Source organism: Castor canadensis, chromosome 11 (genome assembly GCF_047511655.1).
Source record: "Castor canadensis chromosome 11, mCasCan1.hap1v2, whole genome shotgun sequence".
Classification (NCBI taxonomy): Eukaryota; Metazoa; Chordata; class Mammalia; order Rodentia; family Castoridae; genus Castor; species Castor canadensis.
Window position 1 is genome coordinate 15,899,182 of NC_133396.1, and position 23,014 is coordinate 15,922,195.

Here is a 23,014-nt window from a genome sequence, read left to right on the forward strand (position 1 = left end):
GATGTTCCTCTGGCGAGGGGAAGTTTGCCTGGTTCTTCCGAGTTCGCTGCAGGCAGTTTATGGGAACAGAAACACGAGTTTAGAAAGTGGCCGGATATAAATAAACTACATTTAAAAGCTATTCTAAGTCTGGGCGCCGGTGTGGGCAAGAACAGCACTTGAGTATTCATCACTGGTTAGAGTCTTCAAAGGCAGCGGTACATTTTACCGTGTGCTGTGGATGTTCTGTTTGAAATGACCACGTGTATACGGTTCGGCTGCCCAGCTCTGAAGACAGTGGGAAGGTACTGCCTCTCGCATTCAATTCCCAGAATCAAATCATGTGATAAATACACGATGAGCGAGTGTAATTTTTTTTGGTGGTTCTGGGGTTTTAACTCAGGTCTTTACTGCTTGATCTACACCCCTAGTTCAAGCAACTCTTCACTGTATCACGGGTATTAAAGGAAGTCTGCTCATATTCAAAAGGGAAGATGCTGTCCATATGGATTTGTCATAGAAGGTTGATGAATGGGGATGGGTGCCAGTGCGTGAGTAGGGAAAGGCGTATTTCTAGACGGACTTTCTGCAAAAACTGGCTGGGAGATAAATGAATGCCATCAAATTTCATATGTTATGAAAATTGTGGTGGATCTTAAACAAGACCTAACATACTTTTATGCTTTTTTTTTTAGTCTCAGAATATCAAAACACGTCAAAAGTAAGTGTTCAGACCACAGTAAAGTATTGAATAATATTATCAGAATTCAGATGTCGCTGAAGATGGCTTCTCCATAGCAAAAATTGATGAGAGGAGAAGCTAAGTTCTTTTACTATTCTTTGGGGCACATCTTTCAACCTAATGTTAGTACTCTTCCAATGACCCCCAAACCCAGTGGCTGTATTGGAATTTTTATATTGGTCCCATCTCTCTCTCTCTCTCTCTCTCTCTCTCTCTCTCTCTCTCTATGTGTGTGTGTGGGGGGGGGGGGGTTGTGGTACTTGGGTTTGAACCCAAGGCTTTGTGCTTGCCAGGCAGGTGCTCTACTGCTTGAGTAATACCTCCAGCTCTATAGTGGTGAAATATTAGTAACATATAGTATACAATTTTAATAATTTTTTGAAACAGTGTTCAGGCTGGCCTAGAGCTCCCAGTCCTCCTGCCTCAGCTTCTTGAATGCTAGAATTTTAATGTGCACCGCCATGCCCAGTTATTTTAACCTTTTTTTTTTTTTTTTTTGCGGTACTGAGGCTTGAACTCAGGGCCTACATTTTGAGCCACTCTACCAGCCTTTTTTTTTTTTTATGTGAAGGGTTTTTTGGAGATTGGGTCTCTCGAACTATTTGCCTGGGTTGGCTTCGAACCACGATCCTCCTGATCTCTGCCTCCTGAGTCAGTAGGATTACAGGCGTGAGCCACTGGCGCCAGCCTAACCATTCCTAAGTGTGCAGTTCTATGGCATTAAGTATGTTTACATCATTTCTACAACTATCATCCCTTTCCAGAACATTTTTACCTTCCCAAACTGAACACATTAAACAATTACTTCCATTCTCTCTCCCCACCCCTGGAAACCACCATTCTGCTTTCTGTCTATGAATTTGAATCCTCTAAATACTTCATATAAGTAGAATCATTTAATATATGTTATTTTGTGACTGTCTTCTTTAATTTACTATGTCTTCAAGTTTCATCCACATTGTAGCAAATGTCAGAATTTCCTTCCTTCTTTTTTTGAAGTTTAACAGTTTACAAATTTCCTCCCTTTTAAAGATGAGATGATATTCCATGGTGTAGAGGATATACTACATTTTGCTTATCCATTCACCATCGGTGGCTACCTCTACCATGAGCATGGGATGTACAGGTATGTCCTTGAGAGCATTCTTTCAATTATTTTGTCTATCTTACTAGAAGTGGAATGACTAAGTCATTCAGAATTCCGTGGTAATTCTGTTTATATTTTCCAGGGCCCTCCATCCTGTTCTGTATAGCAGCTGTACCATTTTAAATTCCTACCAGCAGTGTATGGGGTTCTACCATCCCCACATTCTTGCTAACAGTTGCTATTTTCTTTTTCTATTATTTGTTTTTTTAATCACAGACATCTTAATGAATGTGTGTTTGGAATTTGAGGTCAAGCAAGCCCTTGTGAATTAACTGTGACAGGAGAGGTATGTGGGCGTGACAGAGGTTAGGCAGGGAGTCAAGAAGCTTGATGGTTGAGAACAATGCCGAGAATGTTGAAAACACCCACATCCTGGTCCATTAACATCAAGAGAACAACCTGTGATACACAGCTGCATCCTGTTAGCAGGGAGTGGAAAGTTGGCAGCCATGGTGCCTGATAGGTGATCCTTGGGCTAGTTAACATATCATTAGCATTGTGGTTAGACAAAATCATCACCTACCCATGTGCTATGACAATTCCAGTCCAATCATCCAGGGTAAAAAATTGCTTCACCTAACGGAGATGTTAATGGGACATAACCCCATTTCCAGAAAAACCCGCCTCCTCCCAAGAAATAATGACCCCTAATTCTACAGCTACCAATAAAAACTCAAAATTTAGGACCCCTGCGCATTTGTCATTCTCAAGCCTGCTGCTCTCCCGTCTCAAGAGTGTACTTTTAGACTGGGGTGTGCCTCAAGTGGTAGAGTGCCTGCCTAGCATGCAAGGTCCTAAGTTCAAACCCTAGTACCTCAAAAAAACTTTTTTTTTCAACCAGCTGGGCATGGTAAATTAAACCTATAGTTCTAGCTACTCAGGAGGTAGAGATCTGGAGGATTGTGGCTCAAGGCCAGCCCAGGCAAAAAGTTTGTGAGACCCTGTGTCAACTAAGGGCTGGGCTCAGTGGTGCATGTCTGTCATCCTGGCTACACCGGGAAGCACAAATAGGAGGATGAGGCCCAGGCTGGCCAGGCATAAAGAAAGATCTTACCTCAAAATAACCAATGCAAAAGGGTGGGGGCATGGCTCAAGTGGTAGAGCGCCTGCCTAGCAAGCATGAGGCCCTGGAATGAGTTTTAGCAGGAGGAGAATGAGGACTGAGGACTACAGCAGACTGTGGCACCATGAACCAATTTACCCTATGGGGTGTGACAAGCAGGGCAGGGAGGGAGCAGGCCAACAGCCTCTTGGTGGAATTGCTGCCTGAGAGAAAGGCCAAACAAAAACAACCCAGAAATAAAAGGAATGGCAACTTATGTTTATATACCTTTCCAACTGACAGTGTTTTCATGTAAAAAAATTATTTTTTTCTGGAATGAAATTAGATTCAGTTACAGTAAAATTAAATTTGTTATCTCTAAAAAAATAACTTCTTCCCTGAAGAACATCTAATTGTAACTATCAATGTTATTATAAATATTTACACACCTTAATAGTCCCCAGGTTATGAAAGAGCTAGGTCCCAAAAGGTAGTTTGAGAGTTGATTTTTGAATGCGGGCTGTGGGTAGCAGGGCGGTGCAGGAAAGCTGGTTTTCCCCTGGACCGATGAACCTGCCCAGTGCAGCTAGAGGAGATTAATGTGCCTGCTTCATTAGCATTGGAAACCACAGTGGCCATGGTTCAACAGGAAAACATTCTTAGAGTTCCAACTTGGGATGTCAGAAAAACATCTTTGCCTGCTAGAAAGTTAAAGAAGTGGAAGCTCCCAATGAAACCAGAGTTTTGGACCCAAGGCCCAAACTCCTGAGATTCCATATACCAGGTCCAGCCACCTGCCCCTAAATGCCAAATAAAGAGGCATGAGGCAGAGAAAGGAGTTTATTACATGGCTCAGGACATGCCATGGGAAGAGGCAGAGTAAGCACTCAGGTCATCTTCAGCCATCTTTAAGGTACAGACTTGAGCTATAGGTTTAAGTAGACAAAAGAACTGGGGGTAGGGAACAAAGGTGTGCATAGTTAAACAGTTCAGTCACAGGTGTGTTCTGGTTGACCATTATCTCAGTCCAAGTGTTCCCAGACCGGTTAGGAAGAAGATATTATCACTGTCATCACTTGAGGGAGCAGTATGATTCCCATGAGATGATTACTCCTGCTGCAGGGTGCAGCCTCATCATTATAGGTAATTGTCCTCATTTGGAGGGGTGGTCTGTCCTGCATATTCCACTGTTCCTGATGGGAAGTTTTAGTCCCTTGTCATAAAGATGTTGTCAGTTCTGTACTTTCTGGAATCCCAGGTGATTGTGAAATGACTGTAAAGAGAATGGCTCAGAGCAAAGACAGATACAAAATGGACACAAAGATGCCAAGCTTTTCCTGTTTTTAGTTAGTTTGTGGACTCAAGTAAGGAGTCAGTGCTTTTCAGAAAAAGCAACTTGAACTTGAGTGTCTCTTACACGCACCGACATCTCAGAGGATGCCTGCCACAGGGAAGAAAGCTTTTGGGGTGGAGTTTACAGTCTGTGTTAGAGACCCAGGGGAGGGCATTGTGGTGGCTGGGACCAGGGTTAAGGAGCCAGAATGTGTACAGGTCATTAGTAACCCAGATGTGTGCGTTGGAGACCACTTATCAGAGGAAGGGCAAGAAATAGAAACAGAAGAGAAGAATGCCATGTATACCATGTGAAATCTTAGAGGAGAAAATTTTAAAAATCAAAGGTGAGGATTTAAAAAATGCAGTTATTGTTTTGGTGCAAATTAGATTCACAAATCAGGAGACAAGAGCTCAGTTAGAAACCATAAATGTCCGTCAAGGGAAGAAGCGGCTGGTTTTTAGAGGAAGAGGAGACTATGGGATCAGGTGGAAAACATCTGTTTTGAACAATTTTCTTTTGCTACTCTCTTTTCTTTTCCTTTGGTGGTGTTGCAGTCCAAACTCAGGACCTTGTGCTTGCTAAGCAGGTGCTCTACCACTTGAGCCACCCCACCAGCCCTATTCTGATCACTTCAATTGACTCTGTTGCTGTATGTTATTTTGAACAGATTTCATTTGGTGCTCTTGCTTTGCTCATACGTGACTCTTTGGGGACTATTGCACAGGAAAGAGTTTATCAGTAAGCAACAAGTTTTTTTAAAAAGCAAGTTGGCAGAAGTCCTTGGGTGGACGTTGTCCAAATCTATACTCTTGGAAGCACATTTTCACCAGTCAGCACTTTTGATCTGAAAGTTAAAGATGGAGGGATTTGTGTCTGGGAGGTCCAGTGTGATCTCTGAGGCTCACAGAGATATTTGCTTCCACTTGGCCAAACCATAGCCATCTTCCTTTCGATTTTCCCAGAGGTCCCTCCGTGGTCCTAGTGCTCCCTCTGGTAAGAAAGGGTTTTCCACCAGGAGACAGATGAATTCTACCTTTTTAAAAAACCCCTTGTCTTGAACAGGACTTCGTCCTCCTTCCCACAAGGGAGAAGTTAGCTAGGTCCTGAACCTGGGCAAGAATCCCTACCATGGGATTGGGATATTGCCCAAGGCAGACTTAGGGTAGAGGCAATGAAACTACGTCAATGTCCCTCAAAGACCACTCAGACACTTGGGTCAATGCAACAACATTTATTCACACTTCAAATGTACACCTACAAGTTCCAAGAGGGAGTCACAGCACACAGTCTGTCACCTCACAGCAGGTAAGGCTTGTGCTCCACAAGGGAGCCCTACCAAGCCTGGTGCTCCACAGGGGAGCCCCACCAAGCTGTCAAGTTCGTTTGGGCTGCCAGGAGCTTGCTCCGTTCGGAGGGAGAGGTACTGCACTGCAAGACCTCTCTTATCCAGGAGAGAGTTCCTCTGGCAAGGAGAGGTGCATGCAGGAGAGAGTTCCTTGATGCTAGCATACCTGCTGGGTCCTCAGCAGGTGCTCTTTCTAGATGTCTTTTTCCTCCAGGGTGTTCCCCTCTTATGTCATTTAGTTCTCTGCTGATTGGTTACACACTTGGGTGTAACCTAGGTGGGGGTCCATGGCAGGCTGCTCTAGATGTCATCATGTCTTAGCATGAGTGTTACCATATTGGACGCCATATTGGGCGTTTCTTGGCTTCATGCCTTATTAGTCCCATCCATATAGACGGTGTCCTGGAGTTGGTCGCAGCTGTTTATCTATAGTCCAGAGGTCTGAGCTCACTGATTCTAAACTGCAATGCACCCAAAGTTCAGACAAACTTTGCAGCTTGTTAAGTGAGACTTTATGCTCTCTACAACCTTTTTGCTTGGTTTTCATCTTTGACATCAAGAAAAGTACTGGGGTGGGGAAAGAGAGAATCTCACCAAAAACACTTAAGATAATTGATTTGTATTTGGTTTCAGATTTGGAGAGGCTAGTTTTAAGGATATGTGTGTTCCTCCATGCATACAGAATCACAGAAGAGTTTTAGCTGAGGCAGTGAATTGCTTCGCAAATCCAATTAACAAAATGTTGGCCTTTCTTGTTAAATTTCTGTGTATTAATCAGATCTATCCCCAAAGTCATTCATCAAGTGGGTAGGGTGTCTTTATCTTGCTAAAAAGCCTTTCATTCAGATGCAAATTAGACTTAGTATATAAGAAAAAAAGAGAAGCTTTTGACATTTTTATATTCTGACAACAGAAGTTCAGATTGTTCAAAGGAATCTGAATATCACAATATTGTTCCAATAGGTGATCAAAAATTAGCCAGTTTTTTTTTTTTTTTCGGTACTGGGGTTTGAACTCAGGGCCTTCACCTTGAACCACTCCATCAGCCCTTTTTTGTGAAGGGTTTCTAAGAGATAGGGTTTCTCAGACTATTTGTCCTGGCTGGCTTCGAACCTCGATTCTCCTGATCTCTGCCTCCTAAATAGCTAGGATTACCGGCATGAGCCACCAGTGCCCAGCAGCCAGTTTTTGTTTGTTTGTTTGTTTGTTGTTTTGTTTTTGAAGTACTGGGATTTTGAACTTGAGGCTTATGGGCTTGCTAGTCAGCCACTCTACCACTTGAGCCACACATCCAGCCTTAGTTATTTTGAAGTTAGCGTTTCATTTGTGTGCAGTGTGCATCCCACTGTGGCTTACATGACAGGTACACACCTCCATGCCCAGTTTTTTTCTATTGAGATGGGGTGTCATGAATTTTTTTTTTTTTTTTTTTTGCCTGGGTAGGCCTGGTATCTTGATCCTCCCAATCTCAGCCTCCAGTACAACTTGGAATAACAGGCTTGTATCATGGTGCCTGGCTATTGGTTGAAATGGGTCTTGTGAACTTTTTGCCTGGGCTGGCTTCAAACCTCTATCCTCCTGATCTCAGCCTCCTGACTAGCTAGGATTACAGGTGTGAGCCACCGGTGCCTGGCTCAGTTTTTTTTTTGTTTTTTTTTTTAATGATTCAAGCACCTTCATTGAATTCTATTTACAAAATAAACATAATTATTTTTATAATTTGCATACATGAAAGTGAAGCAGATTTTGCAGGTCTGATTTCATCTCTGGTCCTGTTTTTTTTTTTTTTGGTGGCATGGGATTTGAACTCAGGGCCTCATGCTTGCTAGGCAGGCATTCTACCACTTGAGCCACTCTGCCAGCCTGACTTCATCTCTCTGTCTTTTCAAGCAGAGACAGACTTCTCATTATTTCTTTAAGCACCACTCTTTCTTGCTTATTGGAATATTAGTTCTAGAATTTAAAAAAGGACTCAGAACTTCTATTTTTTTCTTTCTTTTTTTTTTTTTGGTGAGACTGGAGTTTGAACCCAGGGCTTTGCATTTGCAAAGCAGGTGCTCTACTGCTTGCCCAGGCTGGCCTCAAACCTTGATCCTCCCCATCTCAGTCTCTCAAGTAGCTAGGATTACAAGTGTGAGTCATTGGCGCCCAGCTAAAAATTCTATTTCTTATGTGTTTTTCAGCAAACTTGTTTCTAGATAGAACATTTTAATGAAATTCCCAACTGTTGCAGTTCAGATCTTGAATGTTCCCCCAAAGCTCCATGTATTGAAAACTTAGTCTCCAGTCTGTGCTGCTCTAGTGAGGTGGTGCAACCCTTAAGCATCACTAGGTGTGTGGGTATGGGATTATAGGTGTACTGCACCAACCCTGCTAGTGATGCATACCTGTGATCCCAGCACTTGGGAAACTGGGGCAGGATTGCAAGTTGGAGGCCAGCCTGGGCTACCTGGTAAAACCCTGTCTCAGAACAAGGTGAGGCCTAGTTGGGAGAAGTTAGGTCATTGGGTTATGCCCTTAAAGGGGATACTGGGAGCCCAGCTCTCTCTTGTTTCTCTCTCTTTGCTTCCTAGCTGCCATGAAGTAAACAGTCCTCCTCTACTATGTACTTCCACCATGATATACAGGGCCACCACAGACCCAAAGTGACAGGGCCAAGTGACTAAAACCTCTGAAACTGTGAGCCCAAACCTTTTCTCTTCCTTTTTTTTTTTTTTTGGTGGCATCCAGGTTTGAACTCAGGGCCTCACACTTGAGTCTCTCCACCAGCCCTACCTTTCCTTCTTGTAAGTTGATTATCTCAGATATTTTGTCACAGTAATAGAAAACTCACTAACACATTAATGTTTTTAGTTAGCTCCTACTGTTAAAAGGAGCAGAGATCCATTCAAAATAAACTCCAAATGAAAGGAGCCTCCTGTACCCGGAGAACATCATTCTCTCTGCCTTGCAGGCTACCTGCCCTCTACTTAGACCTTCCATTTTAGTTGTTGTGTACTCTCGCTCTTTTTCCCATGATTCCTTAGCAACAGCTTATGTCACCCACTGTCAATCTTACTTGCACATAGTCACCATATGGACTCTGTGTACGCTACCTGCTATCCTGGTTAGTGTTGCTACACGTGGAGAAATGAAGGCTCAGAGGTTCGAAGTGACTTGTGCAATATTATAGAGCATTAGAAAATGTCCACTTTCTAGTAATTAGAAAATATTTTCTTATTAATGTAGCATCCAGAAGGGAATATCTATGTTTATTTGCTTTTTACCCTATCAAGTAAGTTTTTAAAATATTTGCTATCTACTATAACATGCAAAATCATAAAGGAATGCTTGAGTAAATTGTGGATTTTCAACCTTATGGCGTAATACTCTATAGCTGTGAGAATGATAACCATGCCATGTACAAATGCTTTGTAAAACAACTCAAAATACTTGAAGCATTTTGTAGAAGGTTAAGTGTCCACAATTTCCAAGCTGGGTGCCGTCGGCTTATGCCTGTAGTCCTAACTACTTGGAAAGTAGAGATCAGGAGGATTTGCCAGCTTGGGCAAATAGTTTTCAAGACTCCATTTCCAAAATAACCAGAGCAAAATGGACTAGAGGCATGGCTCAAGTGGTAGAGCACCTGCTTTGCAAGTGCAAAGCCCTGAGCTCAAACCCCAATCCCACTGGGAAGAAAAAAAGAACAAAGTCTAAAGTATTTAATGATCATTGTGACTGTCACATCCTTGGATTTGTAGCACAGATTATTTTATAAATGCAAAGAAATAGTATAACTCTAAAATGATGGGAAAATTCAAACTTGTAGAACTCTTTCTAAATTTCCAAGTTATATTCCAAGAAGAGACAGACAAAATACACTTTGGCTTTAAGTGCATTCTGCATATCGGTAGCAGAGGGCCATCTCTGGAATGCTCTGGTGGAATCCCGTGTGTGCCTAAGGACACAGCGACACAAAGGCTGCTAGCAGGCAGTAAAGGGCCAGCATCTTGCATGGAGAATCCTTGGGAGCAGAATTATTTTGGAATAAGATTTAAAAATCACAAAAGCCCAGATTTGGCTGCCCTCTTTCCCTTAGTGGCCAAATGCCCTTGGTTAAACTAAAGGGAGTCCAGAGTCTTAGGGATCCTGTAGTGGTCATGCTGCGACCTGAGCATGGCAATGCAACCCAAGAATGACAAGAAGAAGGACACGGGAAAGTCAGCCAAGAAAGATGAAGATCCAATGAATAAATCTGGGGACCCAGCCAAAAAGAAGTAGTTCAAAGGCAAAGTTTGAGACAAACTCAATAACTTAGTCTTGTCTGCCAGAGACTATGACAAACTCTGCAAGGAAGTCCCCAAGTGTAAGCTTATAACATAGCTATGTTCCCTGCAAGATGGAAGACTTGAGGTTCCTGGGTCAGGGAAATTCTTCCAGAGCTTGGTTTCAAATGTGCAGAACGAGTAATTTACACCAGGAATGCCAAGGATGGAGATGCCCTGCTTCTGGGGAAGATGCACGAGCAGGGCCAGCCAACTTGACATTTGCAAACGTAAATCTTCATCAAGTTAGCCACTAGCAGCTAACTGTTCCTGGACCCAGCCGGCCGACAGACAGGGCATGCAGTCACCATCTTGGAGGTCCAATCTGTCTACCTATCTCATTCTGGCTGATCCGGTGGCCTGGAGGTGACAGACACACACGAAACAAACAGATGTGGCTGGCAAATCACAAGAGATGACACCCGAGAGACACAGGGGGTTCCAGAGACTGTGTGTGATCCTAATTGTGCTAAAACGGGAAGCCTGTTGTGCTCAGGGAAGGGCACATGGTCAAGACCATGGGTACTGGAGTCCTCTGCAGAGTCAAGTCACTTCTAGTTGACCTTGGGCCTGACTTCTCTGCACTTTTGGCCTGAGCTATATAAAATGCAATGGTGGCCCTACCTGGCACTTTGGTACAGGTAATCAGAATTTACAGTTAAAGAATATTATCCTTTAAATTCCAGCGTCATTCAGCCAGTACTGTTGTTGAGTGGTTTTAGGAAGTTCTGAGACCATATCTGATTTCTTTGGCTTCCATTAGCAAAATTCCTTTTTAAATAATTGAGCTGGGTACCGGTGCCTCACACCTGTAACCCTAGCTACTTGGGAGGCTGAGATTGGGAGGATTGAAGTTTGAGGTCATCTTAGGCAAATAGTTCTCGAGACCCTACCTCCAAAATAACCAGACCAAAATGGACTGAAAGTGTGACTCAAGCAGTAGAGTGCCTGCTTGGTAAGTAGGAAGCCCAGATTTCAAAGCCCCGAGTTCAAGTCCCTCCTCTGTGTCCCAGGCTGGCTGGAAGTCACTGTGTATCCCAGGCTGGCCTTGAATTTGTGATCCTCCTGTCTCAACCTGCCAAGTCTGGGATTATAAGTGTGAGCCACCATGCCCAACTTAGCTCAATTCTTCAGTGCTGGGAACACAGCAAGAACATGAAGGCAAAGTACCAGCCTGTTCCCAACTTTGCCAGGAGCAGAGAAGTAGTAAAGTCTTTGGATTTGAATGGAATATCCTATTAGGTTGTACACCATGGAAAAGGGAGGCTTTATACGAGCACAGAATGTCAGATGGCCAATACATTAAGCAAAGGAAGTCGATCTACAGACTTGAAAACAGGGTTTGCCTAGATCCACAAAAGTTAAACACACACACAGGTTGATGGCTGTTGCAAAGCTATCAGAGCTTCACGTTTTGGCAGCTCACACCTGTAATCCTAGCTACTTGGGAGGCTGAGATTGGGAGGATAATGGTTTGAAGCCAGCCTGGGCAAATAGTTTTCAAGATTCCATCTCCAAAATAAGCAGAGCAAAATGGACTGGAGGTGTGATTCAAGTGGTAGAGCACCTGCAAGTGCAAAGTCCTGAGTTCAAACTCCAGTCTTTCCAAAAAAAAAAAAAAAAAAAGCTTAACATTTGACAATGAAATTTTCATATGCAGATATTCCAGAAGGAAATATTTGGAGAAGAGATATATGATGTATCCTGAATATGAGGTCAAGATGCAGTAGGGATGTCAGAAAGCAAAACCCCCAATGGAATGTTAGAAAGGAAATTTTAGAAAACATCTAGGTGTCACACTCAAATGAGAAAATGCCTTCATTAAAAGCTGTACTAGAGGGCTGGTGGAGTGGCTCAAATGGTAGAGCACCTGTCTAGCAAGTGTGAGGTCCTGAGTTCAAACCCCAGTTCTGCCAAAAAAACCACAACAAAACACAACAAGAACAAAAGAACAAAAGCTGTACTAAGAGAGCTGGTCACGGTAGCCCATGCCTGTAATCCCAGCTGTTCGGCGGGTGGGATAGGATGATCTTTTTTTGATCTGAGGCCAATTGGGGCAAAAGCAGGAGGTCCTACCTAAAAAACTAAAGCAAAAAGGGCTGGACATGTGACTCAAATGGTATTGCCCTGTCTAGCAAGTGTGAGGCCCTGAGTTCAAACCCCAGTACTGGAAAAAAAAAAAAAAGAGCTATACCAGGTAATTGGGGCATTAAAGGATCTGTATGTTTAACGTTAAGTACCCAACTATGTAACAACCTCACATAGTTCAGTGCAGGAATAAGCACCCAGCCTGGCTGCATCCAGGATCGAAGTCTGAAAGTCAACAAGCAATGATGTGTGGGAAGTTTCTGTGTTTTGAACACAGAACGAAGGGCAGGGCTGGAGTGGAAGTGGGGAAGTTGGAGCTGTCCAAACAAATGTGTTTGAGTTTGTTGGTCTGATGTTACACAATTTTAGGGAATTTTCAGCACAGAGAGCTGACTGATGGCACACTGCTACAGAAAGCTGTGTGCCTGGTCCCGGGGAAGCAGGTGTTGCCATTCCTTTCAGGACTAAATAGGAGAACATGGGGGGAGGGGTGTGTTGCTGTCAGCTCCACAGAGACTAATGGTGAGGGGTGATCAAGCACTTCTGTTCTCACTACCCATCCCCAGAGGGGCCTTTGTAAACCACAGGAGCTGCTGCAGATGGAGAAATCACACCTGAATGATTTCAGCTCACCTTAAAAAGTGATCCAACCAGGACTGGCATGACGACTCAAGCCTGTAATCCTAGTTACTCATAAGGCCAAGATCAGGAGCATCACAGTTTCAGGACAGCCCAGGCAAAAAGTTCATGAGACCCCCATTTCAACCAATGGCTGGCTCAGTGGTGTGCACCTGTCACCCCTGCTATGCTGGGAAGCACCAATAGCAGGCTCATGATCCAGACCAGCACAGGCATAAAGTGAGATCTTATGCCAAAAATAACCAAAGCAAAAGGGGCTGGAGGGTGTGGCTCAAGTGGTAGAGCACCTGCCTAGTAAGTCTGAAGCCCTGAGTTCAAACCCAATACCACCATCACCAGAAAAAAAAAAAAAAAAAGATCCAACCTCTGTGGAGAGAATCTGGTGTCCCACTGGGGTGGCATTCTTGAGATTTCTTTGGGGTATGTGGCCTTGAATTCTACATAGGGAAATCAAGTGTGTGCCAGGTGGGTGGATGAGCCCATGTCAGTGTGCTGTGGGGTTACATATCTATCCATCATGGGTGTTTTTTGACTGGGTAGTTAGGACACCCAGATTTTTCTTACCAAGGGTCCTGGCTCAAGGGCACCATATGCCTAGTAGTGTGTGAGGCATCCTTGCACACGAGACACTAGAAACGGCTCTCAGCAGCAGCAGTTGGCTTGGTCCTTCTTCCACCGTATCTTCTTTCCCATCAACCCCCAAGTTAATGATGGCAATATTCCCTTGAGATTTGTTGAGAAAGAGAGAGAGGAAGCTACACTTGGAAAGAAGATTGTTTTGTACTTTATTTACAACAGAATGTAAGAAAAGTAAGTTATTAACAATAATAAATAAGGGGCAACAACGACGACACGGTACAGCCATAAAATGACATAGAGGATGGCACGTGTGAGGATCAACTTCTGTTTGCTCTGCCTGTCGTCTGTAACACTGTGTGTTCCAACACTTGGTCCTTCAGCGGTGGCAGTGGTGTTTTTACTAATTTAATCAATCAAGGTCCCAGTTGGAAATGTAAACACTAAAATCACACTTGAAGCTACACATAAGTGGCATAGGGACAATGTCAATTCAAAGAACCTCTTCTTTTCTTGGTGATACAAAGAAACTGAAAGAGAGACTTGCAATTCAACAGGCAAGATTTTGACTTGAAAGCAAAAACATCCTTAAAGCATTTGCTAACTTCACAACAACATAGCGATTAATAATGGCATCAGAAAAGCTCTCAACATTCACATTCTTATTGCGCTAACTCCTACAAAGCTCAAACACTTATATTTCAAATGAAAACAGATTATTTTGAAGGTAGAGCACAGAAGAACCCAATGTGTTTTGCCTCAGTATGCCAACACTGTGCTACTGTGTAACACTTTAGTTCCAGCAAGAATGGATATTTTAAAATATTTTACTTATAATTGAGTTGGAGTCACTGGACAGTGTTTTTTTTATTTTTAAGAACTATGGCTCAGATGGCAGATTGTCACCTTGCCTTAGTAGTCAGATGATCAGAAAAGTACTAAAACCATTTGTTTCCTCTCTACTGGATTATCTGGTTATGAATTTTATGTAGAGTCAACTGCACTCTGGCCCTTCTCAATTTCTATTGGCCTAAGGCAGCCAGCAACCTATTATCTTGTATCTGAGCCACGAAGAGATACTAAAGAGAGTAGAAATCTAAAATACATGTTAAGTACATTCGTCTTGAAACTTCCACTAATAAGTGATTTATCAAGACATGTCAGGATTTATTCTCTTAGTTCACTGTTTACCACAGTGCCTTGAAAGAAAACCCACAAAATTACTCAGAAGTGATGGGTGAGTATTGTCGGGTTTTTAGGTGTCCACAACTGTGCTACTTACTTCCACAACTAAAAACATGGCTAGAACCTAAAAACAAATTGAAACCATTTTTCCCACACATAGATGCAAAACCAAGTTAGTTCACCAATGAACTTGTGTTGATTCAGTTTTAATGGTGGTAACCAAACACATCACAACCTCTTTTTTATTGTGCTCCTTTTCCTTTGCTTTATCTTACCACAGCTGAAAATGAAATGATCTTCTGACAAAGCTGACGTATTAAAAACACAGAGACCTCCTTATCCCAGGAAAGCACAACCAGAGGAAGAATACTGTGCTACGGCAGAACAAACAAACAAACAAAAACACAGGGACAGTTCATATTTGAAATCACCCAAAGTAACGAAACTTAGCCATTTTTGACATTTTGATGGTGTCTACTAACATCAGAGATAAAGAAGGGGTGAACGTGTGTGTTACTCTATGGATTATTTATTTCAAATTGGCTACGAGAGACTTAAAACTGGTGGTGTGTGACTCTCTACACTATGTTTATATATATTTACAGGAATAATACAATTTTGGTGAACAAAGTTGAAGGTTCCACATGGCAGACAGAGGCACTGAGTTAAGAATTCTATTTTTCCTCAAACATGCTTAGCAAACTCAAGTTTCTGCTTTTTTTTCCTTTTAAATTTCCATATCATGCAGCCATTTAATTTCCATCCTTATAAGAATGGTTAATGTTGTATATGCATTCATCACAGGCTTGTACCCCACAAATAAATTCGTGTGCGGGGGAAGTGAAATGATGCTTGGAAACCAAGATTCATAAAATACTGAAGTCGTTTATGCCTTGTGATGACAGGAGTAATATTCAAAGCAGCTGAAGGACCATCTGCACCTCCCCCTTTGATAATGCACACAAGACACGTCTAGACAGAAAAAGTGATGAGCGCACTTTAAGAGAACCCACATTTGTTGGTTAAGAATCACACAATATGTGTAGTTCTGCTATTGATGTCTATAGTATTATACTGGCTAGAAAAGAAATAAAACTTACACAAAAGGAAGTTGGAAATTAGCTTTCTAAAGCATGTCAGATCATTGACCTTGACGGCAGAAGCTATTTTATAAAAGGGAAAATATCAATGGTATTAATGGCAAAACCAGATGTGTTAACAACCTGCACAAAATAAGTTTGTCCTGTGTGAAAAGAATGAGCCCACCCCACCCCAATTTCAGTTTGCAAATGGTAGGCAAACACAAATACTATCTCTGTGTCTTCTGTAAGTAGAATTTTGTTTTCTGAAGCCAAACATTCTCATAAAGTACTACTGAGCAGAGAGGGAGCCACTGAGAAGTCCAAGGGGTTCGATAAAAAATTACATTTTCCCACAAGCAAAATTCATGCTTCCATACCATGCAAAGGTGTCTTACTACGATACTATCATTCTTAAGGAAAAGATACATTGCTGATCTAAGCTATTTGCAACTGGTTTCCTTTGAGTACTGGGTGTATTTTTCTTTAAAAAGCTAAATGTCCAGCTATACATAAAGAAATGATCTAGACACTCTGAACGCTGTGGTGCTGGGCTCATGGGGCCAGCGCCTGCACTTTGGCCAGTGCCTGCACCTTGGGAGAGTGTATGAACCTGAAAGAGACTACACAGAGTGCTGGGCACTGAGAGAGGGCAGCAGGCAGGGTCCCTGGCTGAGAGTTGGCGGGGAAGGAGAGTATGCTCCTTGGTCTGTTTCCTTTGGAATCTGAGTTTTGGGAAGGTCCCTTTCCTGAGGTTGAAGATTATGATCAGGAAGGCTAGCTGGGGCATAGGCTTTGGAGCTGCCCAGTGACCTTGTTCTCTTCTTCCTCTCTTGGAAGGCAAATGTCATTGCTGAGATTGTTTGCCCTTCCTTCTGTGTAAAGGCAGTGAGGTGCAAGGGTGACAGTTTTCCCTCTTTAGACTGGAGGAGAATCCTGTTTTCACCACTTTGGATGAACGATTTTTGTCTCCTGTCAACCTTGATTCAAATCCTGCATTCCTGCTACTTGCAGAAATGAAAGACAGAGAGACATTTATCATTGCTCTTCTCTTTACAAATAGGACTCAGCAATTCTGCTCATTCTTTTCTCCCACCTTGCAGTGTCCAGATATTTGGATTTTTTCTTTTTTTTTTTTTTGCAGTGCTGGGGATTGAACCCAGGGCCGTGTACATGCTAAGCAAGTGCTCTATCACTGAGCTATATCACCAGGCCAGTATGTGTGTATATATGTGTGTGTGTGTGTATTTGTGTGTGTGTGTGTGTGGTGGTACTGCAGATTGAACTTGGGGACTTGTGCTTGCTAGGCAGGCACTCTACCACTTGAGCTATGCCATTTGGATTTCAAGGAAGAAGTCAGGTCTGGTGGTAGACAACTCATGTCAGGCAAGTCTAGATGTTGCTAAGAGTCAAACCAGGAGGGGAATGGGAGAGAATTGTCTTTTGTCACAGTTCACATTCTGATAGCAGTAAAACCCAGTGAGCTTACTTTACCCTGAACTACTTTGAATGGGCAGATAGTCAATGAATTCTACCCAGTTAACTGCAAATTTTGATAATCTTAATGGATGTTGGAAGAGGACAAGTCAAAGTTTGTTGGTACCTGTACAGAAAAAGATGTTTGCTTCACCTGGGCCTCTCAGTTTCTAAACTAAACCATTCCAAAATATATCAGAATATATTTTAAGAATTTTAAGAATTGTGTGGCCACATCCACACAATTCTTAAAGATTTCTGAGGCCATAAGGGCAAAAAAGGGGAAAGTTATTAAAAGACAGAAACAAGTGGAATCTTTATTAAATTCTGTGAAAGATATAAAGAAGTTATCATTAATTGCACTTGGAGCCTCTATAGGTTGATAATTAAAATTTTCAAAAATTTTAAGAGTTAATTAGGCCCCAAATCCTGAGTCAGACTAAGCAAAATAGGAATCTCAGTAACTGTTGGTATTCAAGTATTGGTGGTCAGCAGTTCAAAATTTAAGAATTACCTATGTGATGCCTGAGAGCAATTTTGAGAATTTCAGGTTTGATGGAAGGAAACTGACTTTCCCACACCTGGCAACAAAGCAGTGTGAGGGTTTCATATATCTACTCTTGAAGTCCATGTCAACCTCAAGTTCCCAATAGCAAGGCTTCCTCCCTGCTAACAGCTGTGGCTATCAAGGATTCTTTTTGGTTTTTGCAAGTCTTACACCTCACATCTACTATGACGTGGGGCTTACTTAGGGAGTCATATTATTTGCAAAATTACTTAACCACATGCACACCTGGAGATCAAAGGAACAGGTTTGAGTGACAAAGCAGTCTTTTCCACTATCAGAAGATTCTTTTTTTAAAAAAAACTAACAACCAGCCAACCCCAAATGAAAACATAGAACCCCATGGGCTATTCATACGCAGTTACTCTGATTTGGGCCTGCATGGCTTATCTGAAGAGTGCATGCCGGGTAAATTCAGGGTGGTTTTTTTCTCGGGGTCTGGAAGTGTGAGAGTTTCTGGAGCTGACTTTTTCCGGGGCCGATCTTTGGGAACGGACAGAAATTCTGGGGCGTCTGTGGACAGAGGGGTGGACGGAGCGCTGGACGGGGCACTGCGCACCGAAGAAGGCAGCAGGGAAATGCCCGAGATAGAGATTGCGGGTGGGAAAACGCCGATTTTCTTGTTGGTGGCTTCCTGAGTGGCTCGTTCGAATTCTCGGACTTCATCCATTGTCATGTCTTCAAAGAGAAAAACAGAAAGAAACAGGAGCAGTTATTGGTGAGATGCAAATGAAGTCAGTACTCCACCCACTTTTTGAAGGAACCCTGGGGACCCCGTCATTAATGGGGCTTCTGATGACCAACAACCCAGGTTATCATCATAATACTAAACCCTCATTTTTTTCTTTTTTCTTTTTTTGCTGAGGTACATCCATGAAAAAAAATTCCTTTTTGAATATCCACCCAGGATTTTCCAAAGCACTGGCCCATAAATATTTTAAGGACTATGAATAGGGACTAAGCAGGAGACTATAGAACAAGATTAGGGAAATGTGTATGTGTGATGCTCTGGGGGAGTGGTGGTGTGAGTGTTTTGGGGAGCTACTATGAGACCTGGTCCTCTCTTCCATAAAGAAAAGGTAATTAACACAAACCAATAACACATGCTATTGTCAACTTTGAACCACAAAAGAACCAGTGTCCCTTATAGGGTAAATTCAGGTAAATCATCAGAATTTCCCAACACCCTATCTTCTTACTCAGTAGAATACCTTCCACACTCTGCAGGGACAAAAAGATGTTGTTACTGGCTTTCTGACTCTATGCATCCTGAGACTGTTTAGATGGTATGTAATAACACTTTAAAAAATCAGACAGCAACAACAAATAAGCCCTGATAATTATCCCCAAACCAAGAAAATAAAATCATTTCTCAAGACAACTTAAAAGAATAGTAAATGGCATCATTAATGATTGAGCATTTTTTTAAGAGGTAAAAAGCATTATTTGAAATTCAACAAATAAGTTGACAATGTCCCATTTAACAGGCATTGTCAAGTAATGGAGATTTTCTAAATACCTAAAATGTTCTTAAATGAGAAAGTAAAAGCAACATTAAAAACTTGTTAATCTTTCCCTAACATATTTAATGCATTCTACATACTTACTACCTTTGAGTCCTAACATAGTGAAAGTCTATCACTGTATAACAGCCCAGTGACTTTCTTCTCAAGGCCTCTTTGCTCTTTATAGCTTGCTATTTTTTCTCTCGGAAGTACTACCATCATTTTTTATTATTATTAGTTACTGTTAGCCTGGCTATTCCTGCTATCCCTTGTCATTTTTATTTACTGGAAACCGATTCTTAAAATAAAAAATACGCATTGAGTGAGGACTTTGACTTTGAGTGAAGTGTGAAATTTGCTGTCTAGGGCTTTTGTGCCTCTCTTTTTGCTTCCCAAGACCTGTTTTTCATTCTTTCTTGTCTGCTGCCATGTTCTTAGTAGTTGAAACTTCCTTAGGTGTTTATTTAATTTTTTGATGCTGGGGATCAAACCCAGGGCCTCATGTATGCTAGGCAAGCACTCTATCACTGAGCTACACCCCCACTTCAATCATTAGGTTTTGTAACATCTGAACATACAAGAAAACATTTTTCACGGAATGAAATCCTTAAGAGGATTTCCTTGTGAATACTTATTACATTTTCCTGAAAGGGTAAGATTTTACAAAGGAAAGAAAGAATCACACCTGTGTTAAAATTCAGAATGTATCAAGAAAAATTATACCTACAAACTTATCACTTATTAAGACTATTAAATTAAGAAATGAGATTAAGTTTTTTTAAAAAACTTTTCAATTTTTGAATTAAAGTTGAAATTCTCAAAAATACTTTAGTGAATTAGGCTACAAGGTGTGTTTTCGTTGTAATGAATGGATAGCAGCATCTTTGAAAAGTTACTTTCTTAAGTGGCTGAATACATTGCTGTACTCTGTGCATCCAGCAGGGGGCAGAAGTCATCCAAAGCACAGAGCTTTGATTTTCCACTGCCTCCCAGAGTCTCTTAGAAGTTCCCTTCCTTAAGGGTTTTGAAACCTCTGAATTGAAAATGAGACAGTGATTTCCTTATTGCTGTGTCCATGGATGTTAATTTTGCATACTTTCAATCTAATTTATCTGTTTAGGTGGATGATTAAAATCTTTTAGCACCCATGCTGTTATATTTGTGATGCACAGCAGAGTCTTGACTTTAACTGTTTTTCACTATGAAAGAAAAGACAGACTATGGAAAAACAAATGATCCCAATTGCACAGAATTCCAGTGAATAAAGGAAATGTCAAAAGCATTCAAAATGACCACTTGGTATAACTTCACAGGGGGAGACATATCTTATGTGCAAGTCATGGGAACAACCATGATTTGCAGCCTGAGAATGCATCCATCAGACTTTCTGGAGGTGGGGGGGCGTTACAGCTTACCACCTTTTCCACAGTAAATGAATTTATAGTAATAATGATAATAATAATAGTCAAAACAAAAGTGAACCATGCAAAGAGCCTTAAGCTCCAAGCTCTAAGAACTTGGAATGAGAAAAGCCCTGTGCTTAGAGCCCAGTTGACATCCTGTCTCCCCCTTCCCCACGGGCTTCTTTGTCTGGTCACAGTGAGCAGCTTTCAAAGTGGTTGATGGGGACTTGGGTCTAACATTCCTAAAAGAAAAGGAAATTGAAAATGATGGAAATTAAAGAACATGCCTAGCTTTAGAGCAGGGAGGGAGAAGCGAATGTCTTATCTGTATTCGAATCCATGCACACACAAGAAACCCTTCAGGTGCGTATCACCCACATGGTTTTCTGCATGCCACGTGGGGAAGGAAAAGTCAGGGCCATTGCAGCCTCAAAGGCAGTCACATGCATCCCACAGCAGTGCACATTCAAAGACATGCACTAAAAACTTAACTGAAAACTTCCAAAGTGCTTCCCAGAAGACTTCACAATTCTAAAGCATCCATTTACAACAGGTACCTCTCTGTTTTCTATAACTACAATCTTTTTTTTTTTTTAATCATGCAAAATCTTAGGCAAGTTTTAACTGGATTCTTGCTTTTCAAAACAAAACAAAACAAAAAAAAACCCCATAGAATGCATTATTCCAGGGCCTGGGTTCACAAACATGACAACTCAAGCTGGAACCTGAAGAGATCACAGCTGTGGCTGAAGACCCATATAAATGATTTGGGGATAACAGCTTCCTTTGTCTACTGTATCTCCTCTTCATTAGCATGAATGATTGAGAGGGAGCTGTATTTCAGAGGCTGGCAACACCAGCCAGTCATCTCTCAATGTCCCACGTGCAGCTATATAACCTTGGGTCAGTGAGGCTGGATCCACTCACTATGCACCCCCATTCTGAGTGCATCACGCCATTCACTCTCAGCCGGGGTCTGCTGCACACAGAGATTACCCTAAATGAAAAGGAACTGATTGGGTAAAACAGCTCTAAAGAGCCTAAGAAAGCATTTCAAAGCACAGGAAAGAAACCTAAAATAGTAGATGAGCCAGAAACCCTCCCTGAATGAGTGAGTGAGTGTTACCCAGATTTTGAAAAGTCACTGACATCTTGTTCTACATATGACATTCGTTTTTACTCCTGTTCTCTTTTATGGTGGTTCAGGCCATTTTTATGAAATGTTTTCACTCTCTACGTTCGAAGCTTTATGACTGAAATGACCCCCAAATCAAGCAGCTTTGAAGAATCCAAATGTCTGGAAGAAAGAGGGAACATTGCCCACTCTAGACTCAGTGTCTTCACCGAGCGCCTGTGGGCGACGACACGTTTCTTATGGAAGGCTGGATCTCAGAAATCACTTTGGGTGTTTGTTTCGAACAGTGTGGGCAACATGTTTTAAAAATTCTACATACACTTGTTTGGGCATGGCTCTCTATGGCATCCACACTGGAGGAATTCTGACTGCAAACTTTTATGTTGGTTTGTTCATGCATGTTTTTCTCGTATTCCCGAACATCATCCATTGTCATATCTGAAAGAGGTCAAGACGTTGGCAACTTCTGTTATTAAATGCAAACTTTTAATGGGGAGTTTTTTTTTTTTAGGGAAAGATGGTAGCTTAGCAGTAGCCAAAGAGGTTTTTAAAAAAGCAGAAAACGGACTAACTTTATGAAGAATAAATCATAAAGTTAGAGAAACCAGCCAAGAGGGAGTGAGGGCAAGGAAGCTGAGTCAAAATAGACTTAGAGAAGAGTGGTGATTATTCAGGGCTGACTCGAGGAGTGAACTTGATGGTAGAAGGTATTATAGCGTGTGGGCAGTGCGTAGCCTGGGATCTCCTAAGGCTTTGTTAGAAGATCCCATTGGGGACAGAGGATCGGGTTCATTTGGTTTGACACTTACCTTTGCATACCTTTCCCAAAGAGATTTAGAGAGTCTCTGAGTGAGTGCATTCACACCAGAAAGGACACTTTCATTGCTATTATAGGAGTCAGGACACAGAAGGCAGAACCACAGCGTTCACTGGTACAAGTGAGATGGGTTGCAATTCTCACACAGGCATGTATTTTTGCACAGAATACCTGGTGTCAGAGAGTGAACGTCTACACTGAACTAACATCAAGTCTAGCCTAACAGCTTGAAGATGGCTGGCACTACTTCCACCCACATGGATCTATAAATAAATTGGCACATGACATGATTTTTGGCCTGAGCCTACAATTTTTCAGTATTTCAACATAACGATCTCTTAATCCAATGGTTCTCAACAGAAGGCAGTTTGGTGATAATTTTTGGTTAATACAACTGCTGAAGGGGTTCTAACTGGCATCTGTCTAGTGAGTAGAGAGGCCAGGGATATTGTGGAACATTCCTCAGTGCACAGGACCCCAGCCTCCTAACAGAGAATTTTCTGACACAAAATGTCAGTAGTGTTGGGGTTGACAAATCCTGTCTTATTTCAACTGACAAAAAGAAAAGGAAACAAGGTAGCTGGGTGTGGTAGTACACACCTGTAATTTGCAGCATTTAGGAGGCTGAGGCAGGAGGATTGAGAGTTCAAG

General features: G+C 42.0%; 1 protein-coding gene, 1 long non-coding RNA gene and 1 pseudogene across 2 annotated transcripts in view; 2 read left to right on the forward strand and 1 right to left on the reverse strand.

Annotated features, from left to right (window-relative positions):
• The first annotated feature begins 22 nt into the window (after positions 1–22).
• LOC141413698 (uncharacterized) lies at positions 23–14,892 on the forward strand. The gene is made up of 4 exons (XR_012438499.1): positions 23–284; positions 675–700; positions 1,754–1,847; positions 14,664–14,892. It is a non-coding gene; the product is annotated as an uncharacterized lncRNA (long non-coding RNA).
• On the forward strand, positions 8,916–10,611 carry LOC141414038 (small ribosomal subunit protein eS25 pseudogene; annotated as a pseudogene).
• Pitpnc1 (phosphatidylinositol transfer protein cytoplasmic 1) overlaps positions 13,384–23,014 on the reverse strand; it is a 245,535-nt gene continuing 235,904 nt past the window's right edge. The window contains exon 9 of the mRNA XM_074045478.1: positions 13,384–18,181. Within this exon, the coding sequence (XP_073901579.1) occupies positions 17,865–18,181 (317 nt within the window). The 3' untranslated portion in view covers positions 13,384–17,864. The remainder of the gene's footprint in view (positions 18,182–23,014) is intronic.